At 40.8% G+C, this 21,367-nt stretch overlaps 1 protein-coding gene across 1 annotated transcript; it reads right to left on the bottom strand.

Moving 5' to 3' along the window:
* Positions 1-7,293: 7,293 nt before the first annotated feature.
* On the bottom strand, positions 7,294-14,692 carry phb2b (prohibitin 2b). The gene is made up of 10 exons (XM_010872555.4): positions 14,563-14,692; positions 13,532-13,664; positions 13,356-13,440; positions 13,180-13,259; positions 12,315-12,499; positions 12,049-12,178; positions 11,866-11,969; positions 11,402-11,479; positions 11,013-11,089; positions 7,294-8,219 (listed from the first exon to the last, which is right to left on the bottom strand). The coding sequence occupies exons 1-10, from the start codon at positions 14,581-14,583 to the stop codon at positions 8,198-8,200; spliced, it is 915 nt and encodes a 304-aa protein (XP_010870857.1). The 5' UTR covers positions 14,584-14,692; the 3' UTR covers positions 7,294-8,197.
* Positions 14,693-21,367: the final 6,675 nt, after the last annotated feature.

The following is a 21,367-nucleotide window of genomic DNA, read 5'->3' as shown; positions in this document are numbered from 1 at the left end:
AGCTTTTAATGGCATAAAGCAGCACAAACAATTAAGCCTATTTTACTGTAGTTTTGCGTTGGATGGCGGACCATCTTTACGCAAATAAAATACCTTTAATCACTTGTGCTCCATTTGTGCTGCTGTTATTTTTTTTGATATTAGTTCTAAAGAATATTTTATAGATCATTCCGAGGTCACTCCCCCTGCCAACATGCTCCAAATTCACTCAAAATAGGTGAATTAGCAATGACACAACTGTAGTGGAAAGAAAGTAAAGCCAATGCGCTATCAGTAGAAAAGAAGGTTATGTAGCAGCACAAACAAAACTTTCAATAGCACAAGCGAAGTACAAACTAGGCTATTTTGGGTGAATTTGGAGTATGTTGGGGGGGCTGTGTGACTTTAGACCCTGATCCTGTCCCGTCTCAAAACCATCACTGAGGCCTCAACCCATTTCAGCTGGTCCTGTCCCGTCTCAAAACCATCACTGAGGCCTCAACCCATTTCAGCTGGTCCTGTCCCGTCTCAAAACCATCACTGAGGCATCCTCAACCCATTGCAGTTTGCCTACAGAGGCAACAGAGCTGTAGGCGATGAACACAAGCTTCCTCCAACACCTGGACAATCCGAAGATGTATACAAGGAGTTTGGCACAAAAATTCCTAGGGACCATAATCTCCCACAATGTCAAGTAAAAAATAAAAATGTCTATCATCCGACTTACACATGAACCGTAGTCTATTGTCATCTCCATTACTGAAAGATCTCCTTCTGCGTCTACCTGCTTTTGAGGCAGCATGCAGGTAAGATCATTGTCTAGACTTGACTAGACTTGAGTCACTCATTGTTGCAAAAATTCACCTCAGGTGTGCAGAGGACAGCTGGGCAGCACAGGTCAAATATGACCAGAAAAGAATGCATGTGTAAATACCACTTGGACAGACAAAATAGGACACGGCCTCCTTTGGTAATATTCCAGGTTATTGTGCTAGACGGTTTCATGTCTTGTGAGTGATGTGACTGTTTTATACAATGTAGCTATTTGAAAGTGGGTTTTTTCTATCCCTGCTATTGTTCCTGCGGCCCTCATCGTTTCAACACAACATGCTGCAACCTCACCACAAAACCGTTTACTCCTGCTTCGAGTGGCACTCCAGCTAAGACTTTCCCTAAGGCACTGATCTAGGATAATCTTATCCTCTCCAAATCCCTAACCTTAACACTATGGGGGACAGAATAAATTGGGACCTCAGATCAGTGTCTAGAGCTTGAATATTATCCATAGCCTTTTTGCATTCTTAGTCAGGACCATTACAGCATTTGTGAAAGAATGGTCCTATTTCTCTCCTCCAGAGTTTTGCCTCATCCTCCTTTCAGGACCTATTTCAGATTTGCAAGGATCATCAAGAGTAACTTTCCAAAAATAATCCCAGTACACATTCTTCAGCCCTGGTGAAAGAACAACAACAAAGTATCTTCAATGTGTAGTATAAATTAAGTCTTTATCAACAGATTATTGGCAAACAGTCATTATGAGGCAGACTGTGGGCTGCATGTGTGTGTGTGCCCATTGAATAGAGAACTCAAGCTAAAAACTGAGCTAAGCCCTTGAAACAGAACGCCTTCTCAGACGAACAGAATGGCCTGGTCTATTTTAACACCAACATGACCCACTGCAGTTATCTACTGGTATGTACATCTCCACAAGCCTGCTTTCTTCAGCATAGCACAAAATCAACTCTATTGCAAGGGCCCAAACGTATTGTTTCCTACGAGAGTGTATTTTGGGGCTTGACAGAACTAATAGCCCAAAAGGAAAGGCATCTTCCACATGCCGTTGTTGAAAGGGGTAGGGGTAGGTAGAGGTTTCCATTTAGGCCGGAGGTTCAATTCGAATATAGTTTAATGTTTTGTGATTCTAATTAAACAGCAATTTCAGATTTAGATGACATACGCAGCACTCAACTTGAATGTGATCGCTGTGAACATTTCCATTAAAAGCTAGTGCCCATAAACCAAAATCAGATTGAATTAGTCTATGCCTGGTCTGAATTCAATCCCTGAACCCCAAGCTTCAGAACGCTTTCTTACAAACATCACTGCTTGTGGCATGCTTCCTTAAACTAAGCACAAGATGGCTGGTTTTATCAAAACAGGAAAACAGAACAGAGAACTCTGAGGTGGACCTCTCACGCACAGAGCTCTGAACACGCAGTTTGGAGAACATTGCCAGGACATTTATTGTTCCTGAGACAAGAAGTTTTGCACCCTGTTCTGCAACTCTAATTGCTGTCAAATCCATGGGAAGAACCTGGTTGAACCCGGATGTTGAGATGAGCCAGGATGCTGGGTGATCACGTGACTATGTGAGGAATTAACTGAACAAGCGCACCAGTCAGCAAATCAGGGCAGCGCCACCTATAACAACACCTCATTTCCATTGATAATGACTTGGAAAGCAGGTTAATCAGGTGACAATACCCTTGACAGTGTTTTAACCCAAACTGACTTGCCGGATTCTCATCTCCCATTTTAGTCCGTCTTGCAGCAATACCACTCTGATTGCTTTATCTAACCGGCAACAAAGGCAGATTGAAGGTGCTTCTTAAGGAGAGAGAGACAGACAGGACAATGGGGGGAGACACACTGGACAGCCGGGCTGAAAAACAGAAATGTACTGCCTGAGTGATGACAGACAAAGAAGCTGGCTTCACCTGAGGTGATTACTGTACTCTGTGGGGATTGTAAAAACACACTAGTTACGCAAGCACAGATTATTTTTTTGCCGATGTGCGCGCACGCACACAAACGCACGGGCACGCACGCATCCCTGGATACCTGCTCGCTTTTTAATGAGCAATTACAAAATTTAAGGCTTCTAATTATAGGACAAAATGGGCCACATGATAGAGCTCTCATGTCTTTAATGGTTCTGCCTACCTGCTGTTGGTCGAGTAAATCAAAAAACCTAGATCTGTTCAGATGGAGGAACATTGCATGGTGGAACTGACCAGAGAACAGTGGTGCCGCGTAGTGTTGAAGGGCGGAAACGTGTACACACACACACAGACACACAAAAACATACACACGCTCACACACTCAAGGCTAATGCAGAGCAAGCTTCATCTCTGGATCTCCTCACAGAGCTAATCATCCTACATATGTCCTTGGAGACCGGTGCACTCTCAACGACACTGTGCACGGATGCACAAAGACAATGCACATAGACCAACACTCATCGAATACCAGATGCTAAACTACACACACACGCACACGCACACAGCACATTTACCCTAATTGGCTCTACCAGACACACAGACGCTCTTACAGACAGAAGCTGATGTAATGTGGACTAATGTGGACCCAGTCCAGACTGTGATCATGTATTCCCATTACATCTACGCTGTGTTCAGGTTGAACACAGTACATAGATCTATAAATGAGAGACAAGCAACCAGTCAGGAGATGGCAGAGTGTCTGCACGTAGGCTACTGCACATAAAGGGATGGAAGGAACACAGTAAAGCGTCGTCTGTAAACTGGAACATTGTAACTTTGGCTCAAAGCGAAGCACCGAAATAGCTGCTGCTGAGCCAGTAGGTGTGGTGCCATGGCAACTAGAGGCTCGGATTTGATGTCACAGCAGATCACCGTGGCAACAGGCCCAGATTGCCTGTCACAGCGTGAGGTCAGTGTTTCTATGGAAACACTCCAGCTGAGCAGTAATCCCACCGCCCCTCCCCGCGCACACTCTTGAGTGACTGAACAGGAAAGGCGAGTGAGATCGAGAGAGATGAAGGGGAGTGAGAGAGGCGAGAGAGACAGAGAGGCACGGAGTGAATAAAGGGTTGAAGAGTGAGGAGGGAGGGGGAGTGTCTCAAAGACAAGGATGCATATTGCAAATGGCACCACGGAACTGCCATTACAAGTACTTCTCCTTTGCTTACAGGAACAGGCAAACAGCAATCAGAAACAGGTGCTGCCTGTGTGGTCAAAATAGACCCGCTAAATGGAGTGTGCAAAGATTATACTCCTACCCTGACTAAACCCTTCTCAATGCTGTGCTTCTAGAAGTACAAAAACAACAATCCTGGCAAGCAAACACGCACAATATTCAATGGCCCGACTTCACATCAAAACATATCCACAAAACAGGCATTGCAGTAGGACTTCTGTTTTAAAAGTGTACTAACATGTCGTAATTGAAAGACCTTCATTGAATGATGAAACTATAAATTATAGCATAGCATGAAGACAAAAAACTTGAACGTGAATTTGACATGATGAAATATCCGTCAAGGCTTCTCTACCACTTCCCTAGAATAGTTTAAGGGTTTAGGAGTTCCATTGGTTTGCAAAGGGCGCCATCGAGTGACAGAATTTGGAAACGACCTGATTGTGGAAGAAGTACATTTTGAAAAGTAAGTTTTAGAATTTGGATTAGAATTTGGGTTGTAAAAGGAAAACATGTTTAAAAAATCATTTCAGTCACTAGTCTGAAAGGCAAGCATCCTATACCCCCGTCCTCATCAGATTAACCCACTTTGTGGGCATTGTAACATGGCTCATATAATAAGGCCTGTAATGGTTTTGGAATAACACGACTAGGATTTAAATCTAACTACTATACTGGTTTTAGGTGTTGGACAGTGCCACTAAAACAGGGGTGTCCAAACCATTCCATTCTGCAGGTTTTTGGTTTTTCCTATAAATTGGTTCCCAGTTCACACCTAAACCACCAGGTGAGGGTAGAAACTAACCAATTAGTAACCTAATTAGTCAATCAAGTACAAGGACAGAGCGACAACCTGCACACACATGGCCCTCCGTGGAATGGTTTGGACACCCCTGCACTAAAAGAATTTCCCAGCTGATTTTAATCACATTACATTTTCTGAAGGCCAGCCACTATTTTTGATAATGTACTAAAATATCTACCACCCTACATAAATATTTAGCCCTATTATTATTATAATGACTACAGCTTCTATTCTGTTTAAGTTTTACATTTGTCAAACCAAATTTCATGGGATTATGTTCCAGATTTTAAATGAAATATTCTTCAGTTTTGCACTCTCAAACACAGCACAATAGAATCAAACACCAACAAAGCAAAACATAACAAAATATTACTAAATAAAAGGTATGTGGGGCATTAATAGTATGGTCCTATCAATACAGAATATGATTATTTTGAATAATGGGTAAGAATTGCATATTCCAAGTGTGCAAAGCATTGGGTTGTAGCTGTACTAGTCATGAGAAAAACTACCTAAAACCATTTTATTAAGATATTTGTACATATAGAAATGCAATGTTCCCCTTCATCACTATTGACATATAAAGGGTACCATCATTTAACAAATAACAGAAAGATTACACTTTGCAATTCTTCATAAAAAATCTACAGAAATGCAATTTAATAGAATGGTAAAATATATCACTATCATCAATATCTGGTGTATTCAATATCTTTGGCTTAGTTAACTTAATGTAGCCATGTCTTAACTGTCGATTAGCCTCTTACATTGATTGCGAGGAATTCCATTAACTCAGCAATTCCATAACCCTCTATCTCTTCTTTTTGAGCTATTTTGTTGTAGCTTTGTTGTGTCTTTTTTCTCATTGTGCTGTTGCAAGATACATTTTTGGCAGATGGCTTCACATTCTCCTTAGGAGTTGTCTGATACTGTATAATATTGACATTTTGGTTGACTCAATGATGGCAAGTTGGCCCTGAGTAAGCAAAGCAACCCCAAAACCACAATGCCACCACCTCCATGCTTTACAGTTGATATGGCAGTGTTTGTTTCCACCAAACATGTTGTCTGGCATTGTAGTCAAACAACTCCAGTCATGACTCACCTGTTTAGATCACATTGTTCTAGTAGTCTTGGTCTTTATTCAGGTGTTGTGTGACAAATTCCAGTCATGTCTTGATTTTACCTTTTTGAGAACAGGGCCTTCTCTTTAGGCCAAGTTTGTGGAGTCTCATTCTAACAGTTGACTCATGCACTTTGACATTGATTGTGTCAAGAAAGGCCTGTAGATACCTTGATGTTACCCTGGGGTTCTTGAGAGACAACTATGAGCATCTTTCAGACAACACTTGGGCTGAATTAGGTAGGACGACCTGTCCTATGTAGATTGCCAGTGGTCTGGAATTATATCAATTTGTAGAATTGCTTGGAAGAGGCTTTGTAACCCCTCCCAGACTCATTGGCTTTAATAATATTTCTTCTGAGGGCATTGCGTAGATCTTTTGATGTTGGCATGTGTTAACATACACCTATATGGTTTGGACCAAACCAGACTAAAGCTTTAATTTTTATGGAAGCCTGGACCCACCCAAGTTACTGATTTTCTGAAAATTTGCACCAGATACTAATTTTAGCAATATGTGATAGCAAAGGTAGGAATGTACAAACATTATACACAAGGTATTTATTTTAGATGCAAAAGTAATTCTGAAGTTAATATAAGTGGAGCCAGCCAAGAAAAGCGAATGTCAGTGACCCACCGACCAACCCTAGTTAAATAGTGAAGTGGTTACAAACGATAGGTCTCGCATTCAAATCTCATCACTGTCAAAATAAATTATGCATTAGGATTTGTTCAGGATAGACAACAACTTCACAGGTTACAAATTATAGTAAGCCTAAACTAAAACGGTTTACGGTTATACAATATTGCGACTATTTCCGGTGGTTTTTCGAAGCACACATCTGTGCATGCTTTCTGGGGTAATATTGGCTTTATCAAAACCCTTTTTTGTAAAATAGTAGGGGTTTCCAAGATTCTCTCGTCTTTTCACTTGACGAAAAGTATGTTATAGTCCCTTAAATTGATAGTTACTGTATCAATGTCCTTCATGAATGATAGAAAAACTAATGTTTTTGTGCCATGAAATGAAATAGCTTTGGCAGTGTAATCTTCAGTCTTGCTAGAAATGGCTCAAAAGTTTAAAACAATGATTAATGGTGTCTAGCGAAATATTCAAACTTGGCATGATGTTAATGTGTGACAACGTCGAGATGCTATATCAACACTTGGCAAATGTGTGGCGTAGTGGTTAAGGACACAGCATCTCACATGGTTGGCTCATATCCAGTAGGAGAACAACATTTACCACCTTCAAATCCATTTAAGATGGGAATTCATTTAAACGTTGTGATACCATTGTACACATATGGCAAAAGATCCCTATAGTACAGTACAGAAATGCTATACTATCGGAAAACATTTTTACGAGCACTTTGTTAAAAATCAAAATGTACACCTGTGCAAATAAAAAGGCCATGTGAACAAAATATTTCAAATAAAAACGATTTATTTTTTCTGTCCCCTTTTATTTTTTGTCATCTCAATCTGCTGATGGTCAATAACTGAATAATACTAAGACGGCTCAGCCTCTCTGCTTTGAACTAATGGATGGAATCTTCTTGGCAGATATCACTGTGTAGCAGTACTGTAAAATAGCAATGGTATCAGCATGGTCATAATTTAAAAACAACATCAATAGGGCAGTAAGGCCCCACTGTTTACATCATTTTTATAGAAAAGAAAAGACAATGCTGCATTTAGAGGCAGTCAAATCTTTTTTCACTTATTTGTCTTCTGGCCAATCAGATCAGCACTATTGCCAAATAAATGAGCAGAATGGAGCTCCACTTATGTAAATGCAGCATCAATAAAGTAATCATTTCATCTTCATTCCAAAACATAAAGCTTTAAATGTGAAGGCAAACAATTGTATACCACTTCAATAGTCATTCTTCATGCTCACACCAGACCAATTACGCTCAGATGCTTCCAATGAACCGGAGTGTACAGTAGACCCGCTGTCCCTAGAAACACATCTAGGGCCAGACAGAATTATACATATATTTTTAAAACCAATTACCACATTAGCTGCAAACCTAAGAGCAGCTGACTACATGTTAGAAGCTATTTCTATTTGGATTGCTTTGAATCCACAAAAATAATTTATTAGGAGAGAATTATTAACAGAACTCCATCTGGCCTTAGCTGTGTCATATATACAGCATTAGTCACAGAGGCCTATTGTACATTGCCATCCAATGCTTGACGGTATTCTTTAGTTGAGTTGTTAAGCCACTTGGAAATTTAACCCAGAGATTGAGGCAGGTAGACAGACAGGTCTTGGCTGTGGATGGAGCCTCAGACAGGTGGAATGCTACAGCGTTCTAAAAAGTCTACTTCTTTCCCAGTGATAATCTGAAAAGGAAGAAAAGGGGTTTTTACATGTGTGAATATAAAAAAACATTTTCATAGAATGATATTTAAAGTACCTAAAAAGATATTAACAGTTATTAAATCTCTTTCCCAATCTTCCTCTGTCCAGTTTAACATCTTGTCTGTGTTCTTTTGACTATCTTAATCTTTTCTTTTTATTGACCAGTCTGAGATATGGCTTTTTCTTTGCAACTCTGCTTAGACCAGCATCCTGCTAAGCCCAGCATCACGGAGTTGCCTGTTCACTGTTGATGTTGAGACTGATGTTTTGTGGGTACCATTTAATGAAGCCAGATGAGGACCTATGAGGCAACTGTTTCTCAAACTAGACACTAATGTACTTGTCCTCTTGCTCAGTTTTGCACTGGGGCCTCACACTCTGTTCTGGTTAGAGCAAGTTTGCGCTGTTCTGTGAAGTAGTACAAAACACTGAACGAGATCTTCAGGTTCTTGGCTATTTCTCACGTGAATTAGCCTTAATTTCTCAGAACAAGAATAGACTGATGAGTTTCAGAATAAAGTTCTTGGTTTCTGGACATTTTGCGCATGTAATCAAACCCACAATTGCTGACGCTTCAGATACTCAACTAGTATAAAGGCCAGTTTTATTGCTTCTTTAATCAATGGTTTTCAGATGTGCTAACATAATTGTTCATAATTTTTTTTTGAAATAACAGGTCTATGTAGATATTCCAAAAAAAAGAAGCTACAACAGTAATTTACAACATGAACAATGTCTACACTGTATATCTGATCAATTTGATGTTATTTTAATGGACAAAAAATCTGCATTTTCTTTTGAAAACAAAGACATTTCTAAGTGATCCCAAACTTTTGAATGGTAGTGTAAATTCAATCATACAAAAATTGTCTAAGTATTTTAATAACTAGAGTCCAAAATAAATCTTACAATGAATAGAATGTGTATAAATGATATGATTGCCATGTGTATCTTTCTTTAATTGTTGATTATACAATGCCTGGATATAAATGTAGTGAATCAGATGGGTAAAGTATTTAACTCCAATAACTGCATATCTTTGGATAGGGAGACATTTGTTTAAATTAGCTGTTTCTGAACATTGTTAAGTGCTCTGACATTATTATTTTTTCAGCTCTGTCAGGTCATCAAGTTAACTTTCTTGGTTCACCAGCAAATGTGCCAGGTATATAAAAATCAAGCAGCCAGTTATTTTGGCAGCCAAACCCATCCATTTACACCATGAAACACAAAACAAATGAATATGCTGTCTAATGAATTCAGAAATAAAAGTATTTCTTATATTGCTGCTCAATTTACCAAAAAACCTCTATGGCTCAATCTCAATTCACATTGTAAGTTCTACATACTACAAGTAGGGACTTCACAGATAAGGGTTGAGTACATAATGTTTAGTATATGGTAAGCTAGTATGGAATGATTGGGACATACTATTGGGTCATAAAATTAGCGTCTCGACATTGGAATTTACGGTTCTAAGACTGAAAATGTAAACACTGACACCATTAAGCACTGTGTTAAATAACAAAAGCATTGTGTTAAAAACAAATGTTTTTTGTGTCTAAGTATTTTTATGAAACGTTTACTTCCATGTATGGCTATTGCCACTGGCCGCTTGAATTGATTACAAGCCAGTAGTACTAGAGTAATATCTCACAACCTTGAAATGGTCATAAGAATTGAGCCCATTTAGTGAGCCTAACTTTACACTACCAAATCTAACTTTGCTTGAACAAAGGCAGCTGGATACAGCTAGCAAGATACTGTTGACATCTGCACCTAATAGATTGCACCCTAATTAGCTAATGTTTACGTAGCTAGCGTGCTACCTTTCATGGCACAACAATATTGTTTATCATTGATACGTAAATTACATTGATGCAATAACTATATAGCTGATGAAAACTCAGTATTTTGTCAAGTGAAAAGATGAGAGAAGAGTTGCAAACCCCTCCTCTTTTACTGCGCAGGGGTTTATGTTCTATGTTACCCCAAAAAGCATGCATGTTGAAAAATCCACAGGAAATAGTAGATCATCCAGGCACTTATGGCAAACTATTTTAAGCATATCATGGTTTGAGATATAATAATCTTCATCTGGCATACTATACAGTATGGCTAGTATGCCATTTGAAAAGGGAGCTACCTAAAGCAAAAAAACATCACAGATTGGAAATGTTCAGCTGTGACTGAAAGGAGGTTACCAAGGTAACAGAGACAACAGCACTTGTGTATCTCTCTACCGCAACTAGCTAGCGGACTAGAATCTGACAGTACTGCAGTGTATTCATTTGACGTTATTGCTAGCAGTTGCAGTTTAAACTCAACTCAAACACAGTACTTTACACATTTTTGCATACTGAAGTTGCTTGCCAGGTTGGTTTGCTGGATTTATCCTCTGGCTCGGACTACGAGGACAGGGATGCTCTGTGTTTCTCAAGTCGCACATGAAAACAATAGCAGCGGGAGCTCAATAAGCGTAAGAAGTATTGAAACTCAACAGATTATCTACATACCTAGCAAAAATGGGCTAGGCTTTTGCCCTGCCTGGTGCGCCACGGTAAAATGAATGCTACTGTGCAGGGAACCCATGCACAGATACACTCGTAGGAATGAAGCAGAACAAAAACAAAATCTCGCTCTTCTCAGTATCTGAAACGCTGCTCATAGCCACATCATTTTGCTGAGTCTTCCAAGGGGCAGTTTTGAGACTTGCAAGGGAGGACAAAGCATGACTAAGGCGTGAGATTGTGAGAAAGCCAAGATAAACATACCTGTTAAAAGATTCATCTTGCAGGTTGAGGACCAGGTTGTCTGCAGAAAGGTACACCTTGTTCTGGGATGTTGCCACCTGTGCGACCATACAGAAAAAACACAAAGTTGAAAACACCACCACAGTCTCACAGCAGCCAAGCGCATGAAAGTCAACATTATCTTTCTGTCCTTTTGACTGAGTAAAGATCAATGACACAGATTTCACCAGCTAAGTTCACTCCAGGTTACCATAGCAATGAGACCCAGACGGCCACAAAAACAGGCTGCTAAAACGAATGACCACATTCCAACTGTCCTATGTCTGAGGTTGAGTAACCATTACATTATTGTCATGACATACTCATTGACAAGCAGTTCCTTTATACAACAACAAGGCCATACTACTCACCGTCTTAGCAATGGCCTGGGCTGCTCGGATTCGTCTAAGCTTCAGGTATCCAGGATTCTTTGTCACCGCTTGTCCCAACTAAAACAAAAAGAGGTTAATTTTAATTAATTAACTTGCAACGAAAAGAATCAATCAATCTATTTATAAAGCGCTTTTTACAACAGCAGTTGTCACAAAGTGCTTTACAGAGACACCCGGCCTTAAACCCCAAGGAGCAAACAACAGTAGTGTTGAATTCCAGTGGCTAGGAAAAACTCCCTAAGAAGGTCGAATTTTAGGAAGAAACCTAGAGAGGACCCAGGCTCAGAGGGGTGACATTTTAGGAAGAAACATTATGTAACAATAAAAAAAGTTTTAAAAACATTGTTGATCCATTGTTGGATAATGAGCTTGGTACTTGAGGTCATGTGAGGATGGGGGAGAGGGGGGGTTGTCCAAAGGTTGTGAGGAGGTTAATGTTTTACCATCTTGGCAGCCTCGGCCTCTCCCTCCGCCTGGATAATCTTATGTCTCTGGTCCTGTTTGGCTTTCTCCACATAGAACTGAGCTCTCTGGGCCTCCTGCTGGGCTGTAGAGAGAGACAAAAAAAGCTTTGTTCAGAGGAAACGTTCACACAGAGACATGCACAGAGACAAGAAGATACATACCAACTTGTTTGGCCTCCACAGCAGCAGTGTACTCTCTGCTGAAGCTCAATTCTGTGATGGCCACATCATCCAGGATGATGTTGAAATCTTTGGCTCTCTCGAACAGCTCCCGCCGAATCAGCAAAGACACCTATGCATGCAGGAACACAGCACAACAGCTCATTACGTATACTAAAAATAAGCATCAGGTCAAGTTTCACTCCATTCCATTTTTTTATTCATGTAGACAACCCAGGTTCTATATAACCAGTGTGGTGTGGTGGTACCTGCGCTCTCTGAGTGATGAGCTGTGAGGCATTGAACTTGGCCACCACGCTCTTCAGCACCTCGTTGACAATGGAGGGTAATACTCTCTCGTCATAGTCCTTGCCCAGCTGCTGGTACATAGCGGGCAGGTTGGAGGCAACGGGACGGGACAGCACGCGCAGCCCAATGTTTATCATCTGCAGATCTACATGGCAAATAGAGACAAGAGGACAGTGACGTTTCTTTCACTCTTTACTCATCTCGTGACATAAAATGGGACTAAATACATAGAAATACAATGAATAGACCAGACTCATTATCGACTTTAATGGGGCCTTCTAAAATATTTATTCTATTTCTAGGGTATACCAGTTAACTCATTCAGCGCGTGTAACATTTCTAACAACGTTTTTCCAACGCAGGTATATCAGACAGACCCTAAGATTCTGCAGACACTCTTCTATACTTAACCCACCACAAAGTGTGCACTTTGACCAAGTGATCTGTTAGTAGCTGCAGTAATGTACCTAGTTCACGGTCTATATTGCACTGTTTTAACATTCACATTTGAGCAACAGAGGAAAACAATATAGAAAGTTGAACAACAAACATTTCCTACTTAACAGTTTAGATAACAGGTTTAGAAACAGCAAAAGCATTTTTTTCCACAGAAATAGCTAGTTTTTTCTAACATTAGTTGAGCATTACAATAACATGCATGGCAGAGCGCAATGTCTAGGAATACAACTAACGTCCCATAATGATTATCAGTAAAGTATTCCCTCTCTGATAAATGTAAACATGGTGGATAACCTTTAAAAAAAAAACTGTGCCACAGGACAAATTGTTGCAGCTCTAGTAGATTTATATAATGCAATCATGTACCTTTGCTTCCAGTTAGTGATGCGATCTTCCTGGGTCTGGCTCTGATGTCATAAATAATTGGGTACTGGATCCATGGTATCCTAAAATTAAATAAAAAGTAAACAGTTATTTATAGTAATATAAACAATAAACAGCCAACCTTCAATATAAATCCTTTAGCAAACAGGTTAGAGTACCTAAAGTGCAGTCCCTCAGACAGCACTGTGTCCATCTGCATGCCCCCGATTCTGTTGAAGATAATGGCTCTCTGACCTCCATCCACTGCAAACCAAGCATTTCCAACAGTATAAGAGGGATGCAGTCATGATAATATTGAACCCCAATTCCCTACCAGACATCTAATTAAGCCTACCTGTAAACGTTGCTTCTTTGACACCATAGGCCAAAGCACCAGCCCCAATGAGCAGTTTGAGACCAATCCCAGCTCCTTTGCCCCCTGCGCCAGACATTCGACCGGCCAGGTCTCTTAGGTTGGCTAAGAAACTCTGGGGCGACACAAAACATTTTTGAAGTTAATTGTTAAGTTGATTCTTTTTTGCATATAAAATATTATACAGCTTTAATTACCACTGTCAATTCATCAGGTCAGTTACACACTGCACACTAAGATTTTTGAGGGGATGGTTGTGATTGTCACCATCCCCTCTGGTGGCGTATTGTAGCCAGTGTCATTCATCTCAAACGTGACTATTTTTATTGATCATCTCAACTAACATGGAACTCCGGATTGTGCAGGTCATTGAGTAGAATAATCAAGCATGTTAACAAATCCAATTTAAGCAGCACTTCGTTAATGTATTTCTCATAAACAAAACAAAGAAAATGCTAAAATGACATGGTCTTATGACCATGGTGACATTGGATAAATTCCTGGAATTCTGATGGTTCTAGCTAACGCTGTAATCCAACAATGAGTAATATGTTATTTAAACGACAAAATATTCCCATACTTCTGCAGATCTCTTACAGGAGGCAAACCAAATTTATTGAGACACCTCGCTAGCTACAGTAGTAATAGTATCAACTTAATTAGCATCCGATGCAACATAAAAACTGGACAGTTCTTGCTGGTTAGGGAACAGTAGAGCTAAATATAGTTGTATAGCTTTCATCAGACTTGCAGAGCTATAATACGTTAAGATAAGTAATTATATGTATGAACGTAACTTAACTAGTTCCAGCAACAAGGCAGTAAACCGTAGTTAGCAAGCTAAGCTATATAGCAAATATTAGCTTTTCAGCTCTATCTTCTCTGTAAGTATAGTCTGAGTCAGCTACAAAACGTATCCAGAATACAAAAACATTGCATGTTATACAATGCAAAAGATATATTATGCCTGCTATGCCTATACAGTATGGTTAGTAAGTATATTATATACTTACGCTGGGTTCTTTATTCGCCATGCTTGCAGTGCAGTCGATATCCAAGGTCGTCACAGTGACTGACTTTTTTTCCTCATTCAGGTGACAGGCTTTCTGGGACGTGTAGTTTGGTGCTTGTCGGTAGCAGTTATTAGGTAATCGTCACAAAAATATCTTGTTAAAATGTAGGTTCATTTCAATAAACTGCTAATTAAGTGTTTGTAAAATAACGACATAGATTTTTTGATACAACTACTCAGTCGGCATTTCACAAAATTGACCTCAGTAGGTCAAGAACACTGGTGTTGCAGAACTAAAAATGTACCACCTGATGGCGGAAACACCAATAACATCTCCTTTTTACACCGATCAGCCATAACATTATGACCACCTTCCTAATATTGTGTAGGTCCCCCTTTTCCCGCCAAAACAGCCCTGACCCGTGGAGGCATGGACTCCACTAGACATCTAAAAGTGTGCTGTGGTATCTGGCACCAAGGTGTTAGCAGCAGATCCATTAATTCCTGTAAGTTGCGAGGTGGGGCCTCCATGGATCATACCTCTTTGTCCAGCACATGCTCGATGCTTGAGATCTGGGGAATTTGGAGGCCAAGTCAACACCTTGAACTCATTGTTGTGTTCCTCAAACCACTCCTGAACCATTTTTGCTTTGTGGTGCAGGGTGCATTAACCTGCTGAAAGTGGCCAATGCCATCAGGGAATACCGTTGCCATGAAAGGGTGCACATGGTCTGCAACAATGCTCAGGTAGGTGGTATGTGTCAAAGTAACATCCACATGAATGGCAGGACCCAAGGTTTCCCAGCAGAAAATTGTCCAAAGCATCACACTGCCTCCACTGGCTTGCCATCTTCCCATAGTTCATCATGGTCCCATGTGGTCTCCAGGTAAGTAACGCACACACCCAGCCATCCACGTGATGTAAAAGAAAGTGTGATTCATCAGACCAGACCCATTGTAGGCACATACGCAACAAACTGTGATGCACTGTGTGTTCTGACACCTTTCTATCAGAACCAGCATTAGCTTTTTCAGCAATTTAAGCTACAGTAGCTTGTCTGTTGTATCGGGCCAGCCTTCTCTCCCCACGTGCATCAATGAGCCTTGGCTGCCCATGATCCCGTTGCAGGTTAAACACTTTTCCTTCCTTTGACCACTTTTGATAGGTACTGACCAATGCAGACTGGGAACACCCCACAAGGGCTGCCGTCTGACCCAGTTGCTTGTCCAGTTTTCCTGCTTCTAACACATCAACTTTGAGGACAGAATGCTCACTTGCTGCCTAATATATCCCACCCACTGACAGGTGGCATGATAACGAGATTATCAGTGTTTTTCTGATCATGTTAATAATGTTATGCCTGATCAGTGTACATTCAAATAGTGAAAACTTAGTTTTGTACTGAAAACGTCCGTGAACTAGTAAATAAAGCTTGCAAATTAATGGGTTTAAAATACAATGGGCTGGTTTTTGTCTGTCACAAAAGCTGCTTGTTTTTCCATTCATTATAGGTCATGGACATTCAGCTTTTTAGTCAGGGAAAATTCTGGGAATTTGACAATTGACTTACACTGGGAACCCAATTAACAAGATTCGCTCCTCTTTCACTCAACCAGATCTACCTTATTCACTGAGCACTTTTTCTCCCCTCTCATCAGACAGTCTTGTGTCTAGTGATGTCTGGGTGTCCGACAACCTGTCCTCTTGACCCTATCCCTTCCTCCCTTCTCCAGATCACCTTTTACTGTACCTTACTTTCCTCATCAACTCCTCCCTATCCACTGGCTGTGTTCCCTCTGACTTCAAGTAATCTTGTGTCACCACCCTCCTCAAGAAACCAACTCTTTTATCCCTCTGATGTCCAAAAACTACCAACACCCCTTCTTCCTTTTCTTTTTAAAATGCTTCAGTGTGCAGTCTTTAACTAACTCTCTTCTTATCTGTCCCAGAACAATTTTCTGGACCCTAACCAATCAGGTTTCAAGACAGGTCACTCAACTGAGACCACGATTCTGTGACACACAGACTCTCCGCACTGCCAAAGCAAACTCTCTTTCCTCTGTTATTATCCTGTTTGATCTTCCTGCTGCCTTTGACACAGTTAACCACCAGTCTCAGAGCAGGGTCATTGCAGGCTCTGCCTACTCTTGGTTTACATTCTACCTGGCAGGCCACTCCTACCAGGTTGCATGGAGCGGGTCTGTGTCTGCACCATGTGCTCTCACTACTGGTGTACCCCAAGGATCAGTCCTGGGCCCAGTCCTCTTTTCCCTCCACACAAAAGTCACACTTCTGATTCCCAGGTTGTGACACGCATATCTGCATGCCTGGTAGACATCTCAGCTTGGATGTCAGCCCACCACCTCAAGCTTAACCCTGATAAAACAGAACTGCTCTTCCTCCTGGGGAAGGCCTGCCCACTCCAAGATCTGTCCATCACGGTTGACAAATCCATGGTGGTCCACTCAGAGCGCAAAGAACCTTGGAGTGACACTCGACATGTCATTCTCTGCAAACCTCAAAGCGGTGACTCTCTCTTGTAGATTCATGCTGTACAAAATCTGCAAAATACTACCCTACCTTAAACAGGAAATGTTTCAGGCTCTGATCCAGTCACGTCATCTCCCATCTGGGCTATTGCAATGCACTGTTGGCTGGGCTCCCCGCTTGTGCCTTGTATCCAGAATGCTGCAGCCTGTCTTGTGTTCAACCTGCCCAAATTCACCCATGTCATCCCTCTCCTACACAATCTCCATTGGCTACAAGACCATGGTGCTTGCCTATGGAGCAGCAAAGGGAACTGCACCTCCCAAACCTGGAGGCCATGCTTAAACCCTACAACGCTTCCGTGCACTCCGATCTGCCACTTCATATCTTTTGGCCACCCAACCCTCATGGGTGCGAATCTCCCGCTCAGCCAAGGCAAAACTCTTCTGTCTTGGCACCTCAATGGTGGAACAAACTTCCCCTTGAAGCCAGGACAGCAGAGTCCCTGCCAATCTTCCAATGATTATCCCCCCCCCACCCACTCCCAGCACCTCTGGCATTGACCTTGGCAACTAACGGCTTCAATTAACACTTAAGTTATGTTTGGGTCAATTTGACCCATTTTAAGACTATGATATGTCTGAAATACCATTTAGGTTATTTTGATCTGCATGAAACCTGATGATATCCTCAACATTGTGTTTACAAACATATAAAATGAAAGGCATCCAAAGTTTCAAGGGCCTCTAAAAACAAACAGGCAAGCCTAGGTCAGCCGGCCTGCACTAGAGTGTGTTGCCATCTTGAGATTTGAACCCGGGTCGCCCACGTGAAAGGCTAGAGCTGTACATTTGTAGGCTGTCAGAATAGCCTCTTTTCTATACTGACACCCGGCATCTGTATATCCTGAACAAAGTTATTTTAATAGTTAATTGGCCATTTGTGAATGACATTGATACAGTTAAACTGACTAACGTTTCTTACTAAGTTTACCTCCACCACAAATAACGTTTATGGGGCCTTTGCCACTGGTTGTTTTAACAGCGTATTAGCCAGTAAATAGCTTCATCGGTATCTAATAACTTACTGGAATAGTCATAAGAATTGAGCAATTGCTAGCGATTTCAAAGCTATTTCATTTCATGGCATAAGAACATATTTTTCTTTCAGGGCAAAACAACATACTTTTTACTTTCATTCGTGAATTACATTTATACAGTAACTATCAATAAAGGCGATGATAACTAACTTTTTCATCAAGTGAAAAGACAAGAGAATCATGGAATCTACCAGAAATAATTAATAAATGTTGTTGCTCTCAATAGATTCAAACTTAGGTCTTCCCCATGAGAGGCACTGTCTTTAACCACTACGCCACAGCATTACACGTTTCAGCAGTCACTAGACTCCATTGAGGATTGTGTTAAACTGACTAACATTTCTTATTAAGTTTATTTCCACCATAGCATCTAGGAACTGTATTGCTTTTGCCACTGGCCGTTTTAACAGCTTATTAGCCAGTAAAAGGCTTACTAGTATCTACTAACTTCCTAGGAATAATCATAAGAATTGAGAAACAGTCATGCCAGAAGCATTATATCCATATACAGTTTCAGTTGTTAAGCCAGCAAATCTGTTTGTCTATCCTGAACCAAAACACATGCACGGATGCGTACTTCAAAAATCCACCAGAAACAGTCGCAATATAACCATAAACTGTTTTATTTCAGGCTTACTATAATGTCTATAACAAATAATTTATATTACGTACATCACTTCGCCTGCAAGGAGATATGTACTTGGGACCTATAGTTCACAGGTCCGCTTCTCTAACCACTATGCTATTTAACAAGGGGTAGTCAGTCAGTCAGTCACTCACTCAGTAAGAGACATTCGCCCTTCTTAGCCGGCTCCGCTTATGCGGTCCGGCAAAAATAGGTACACATAATGTTAGGGTCAAAATGACCCGGTGGTGAATCGATGAAAATGCTTGTTGAAAGATATAGAATGGAAACTACACCTTACTACATCCTATTACATGTCTTACTACACCTCAAAACACTTTTACACACACACACACACACACACAAACTATGCCTGCCATGGTCAGTGTTCATTGCAGTACTTCTTTACCAGGTCATGTGTGGTGAAGATTTCACCCACTAAGACCCTTTGTAATATCTAACACACACACTAAAAGTTAAATCACCCCCTCACCTTCTACAAACACAAGCTATTATTATCTTTGTTTTATTGGAACTGAACTTTTCTTGCAGGAAAGGTTCTGTTGTGTAGTGTGTAGGAGGACCCAGGAAGTAGTGTTCATAGCTTTCCCAAGGTGAAATTACTTGTAGGGCTTGCTTAGGACACTGTCCTTATGTTGCACTATTTTGCAGACTAGTCCAAAAATGAATCAGTGGTTAGCTTGTAGGATACAAAGACAAAGGGAGAGATATGTTCCGTGCAACCATGTCACTTGAGCGATTTCATTTATTCTCCAGAGTAGTTCACTTCAATAACTGACACAAGACCAGCACATCATGTGAGAGACAAAATAGCACATAATGTGAAAGCCTTCCCAGAAACCAAGCCTCTGTGAAGATCGTCATGGCTTATTTTGCAGAGATGGCCAGCCCTGCTCCATCTGATTCCCTAACTTTTGATTTGTGTGTAACATGTTTTGACCCGACACATTGATGTTGCAATTATGATGATAATATCTAGGCATTATTAAGCAGAACATTGTCTAAAACATTAAAGATATTGGTTAATTTTGTCATCATCATAGCAAATAGAGATACATTCTGTTTTTGGGGTAAAAAATGAGGGTTCATCATATGGTAAATGTCATCTAAATGGACTGAGTAATAAATAAATTATAATTTATGAGTAATGAGTTGGTTATGGATGTCATATACATTTATTTGCGGCTAAAATATCAATAGTGACTACTGGGTTGTGATTTAACACCCCGGGTCAATTTGACCCGCTAACATATTGAGTGTAACCAAAATCTTAACATAACACAAACACAAATCTTAACAGAAGCTCAAACGGAAGGTGGACATCCACCAGCTCTGTGATGTCGTCATTGAGGAGTGGAAGAGGACTCCAGTAGCAACCTGTGAAGCTCTGGTGAACTCCCTGCCCAAGAGGGTTAAAGCAGTGCTGGAAAATTATGCTTGCCACACACTTTGGGCCCAAATTGGATATTTTCACTTAGGGGTATACTCACTTTTGTTACCAGTGGTTTAGACATTAATGGCTGTGTGTTGTGTTATTTTGAGGGGACCACAAATTTACACTGTTATACAAGCTGTACACTCACTACTTTATATTGTAGCAAAGTGTAATTTCTTCAGTGTTGTCACATGAACAGATATCAGAAATCAAATATTTACAGAAATGTGAGGGGTGTACTCACTTTTGTGAGATACTGTAACTACATAAATGCACATTCCCACCAATGTAAAAATAACTTTGTACTGTGTAAAAGACACAGCCCCACTACAACATCCGCTACAAATCAGAAATCAATGAGTGAACAGATCTAGCGACTGCTGTAACTGCTTGCCAGCAGAGCAAATGTTTTACTGACACAATAGTAAGGTTTCTAACGTAACATTCCTTAAACAATACAAGTGTTCGATAAACATTGACATATACTACTTACAGACAAATAGTCTTCAAGGCCGAAGTGAATCAGAAATACATTCCTCAACAACGTGTATCATGTGGCTGCCCATGTTGCCTGTCTGAGCTCACTGAAGAATTACCCCTGCATCCGAAGAAACTCCTCCTCTAACAGAGTGTGGGACATGTCCACATTACTTGATGCTGCTAATAAGTAGGCTAAGCCAGCGGAGCAGACTGGTGACAAGAAGCAGGACAGCACAGAACGCTCATCTGGGTCAGGGGATATGGACAAAAGGGGTCTTGCATTCATGATCACCATCCCCTATGCCATGAAAGTGCTCAGGACTTCATGTGTGTGAGATGTGTTGGTTCTATCTGAAGCAGCATTGTGTCCAGAATGTGCCTGGCAACTACAACAAGTCTCTCCCAGGAGCCACCCATGTGAGAAGTATGAGAGGTATTAAACACCCAGCAGCATCCATTCTCCTGGTGGAACTTCCTGACTGCTGTGTCATCTTGATACCCAGTTCCTTACAAGCTCCGACAAAGTTGGTCCCTCTATCGGATCGCAAGAAGTTTCGCTGGCCCATGAATTGAAACAAACCTCCTATGAGCTTTGATAAAACTGTCTGTTGACATGATTTCAATCAATTAAATATGCACTGCTCTGGTGGACATGCAT

Source organism: Esox lucius, chromosome 8, assembly GCF_011004845.1.
Source record: "Esox lucius isolate fEsoLuc1 chromosome 8, fEsoLuc1.pri, whole genome shotgun sequence".
Lineage (NCBI taxonomy): Eukaryota > Metazoa > Chordata > Actinopteri > Esociformes > Esocidae > Esox > Esox lucius.
Note: the sequence above shows the minus strand (reverse complement) of the source record. Positions and strands in the feature narration are given on the sequence as shown.

Bases quoted from the DNA above. Each gene is read 5' to 3' on its own strand.
- phb2b (XM_010872555.4), bottom strand. From the start codon at position 14,583: ATGGCGAATAAAGAACCCAGC. The intron at 13,441-13,531 runs GTAGGCTTAATT...CTTGGTTTGCAG, and splicing joins CAAAGAAGCAACGTTTACAG to TGGATGGAGGTCAGAGAGCC. The intron at 11,970-12,048 runs GTATGTATCTTC...CTCTCTCTACAG, and splicing joins TGTGGAGGCCAAACAAGTTG to CCCAGCAGGAGGCCCAGAGA.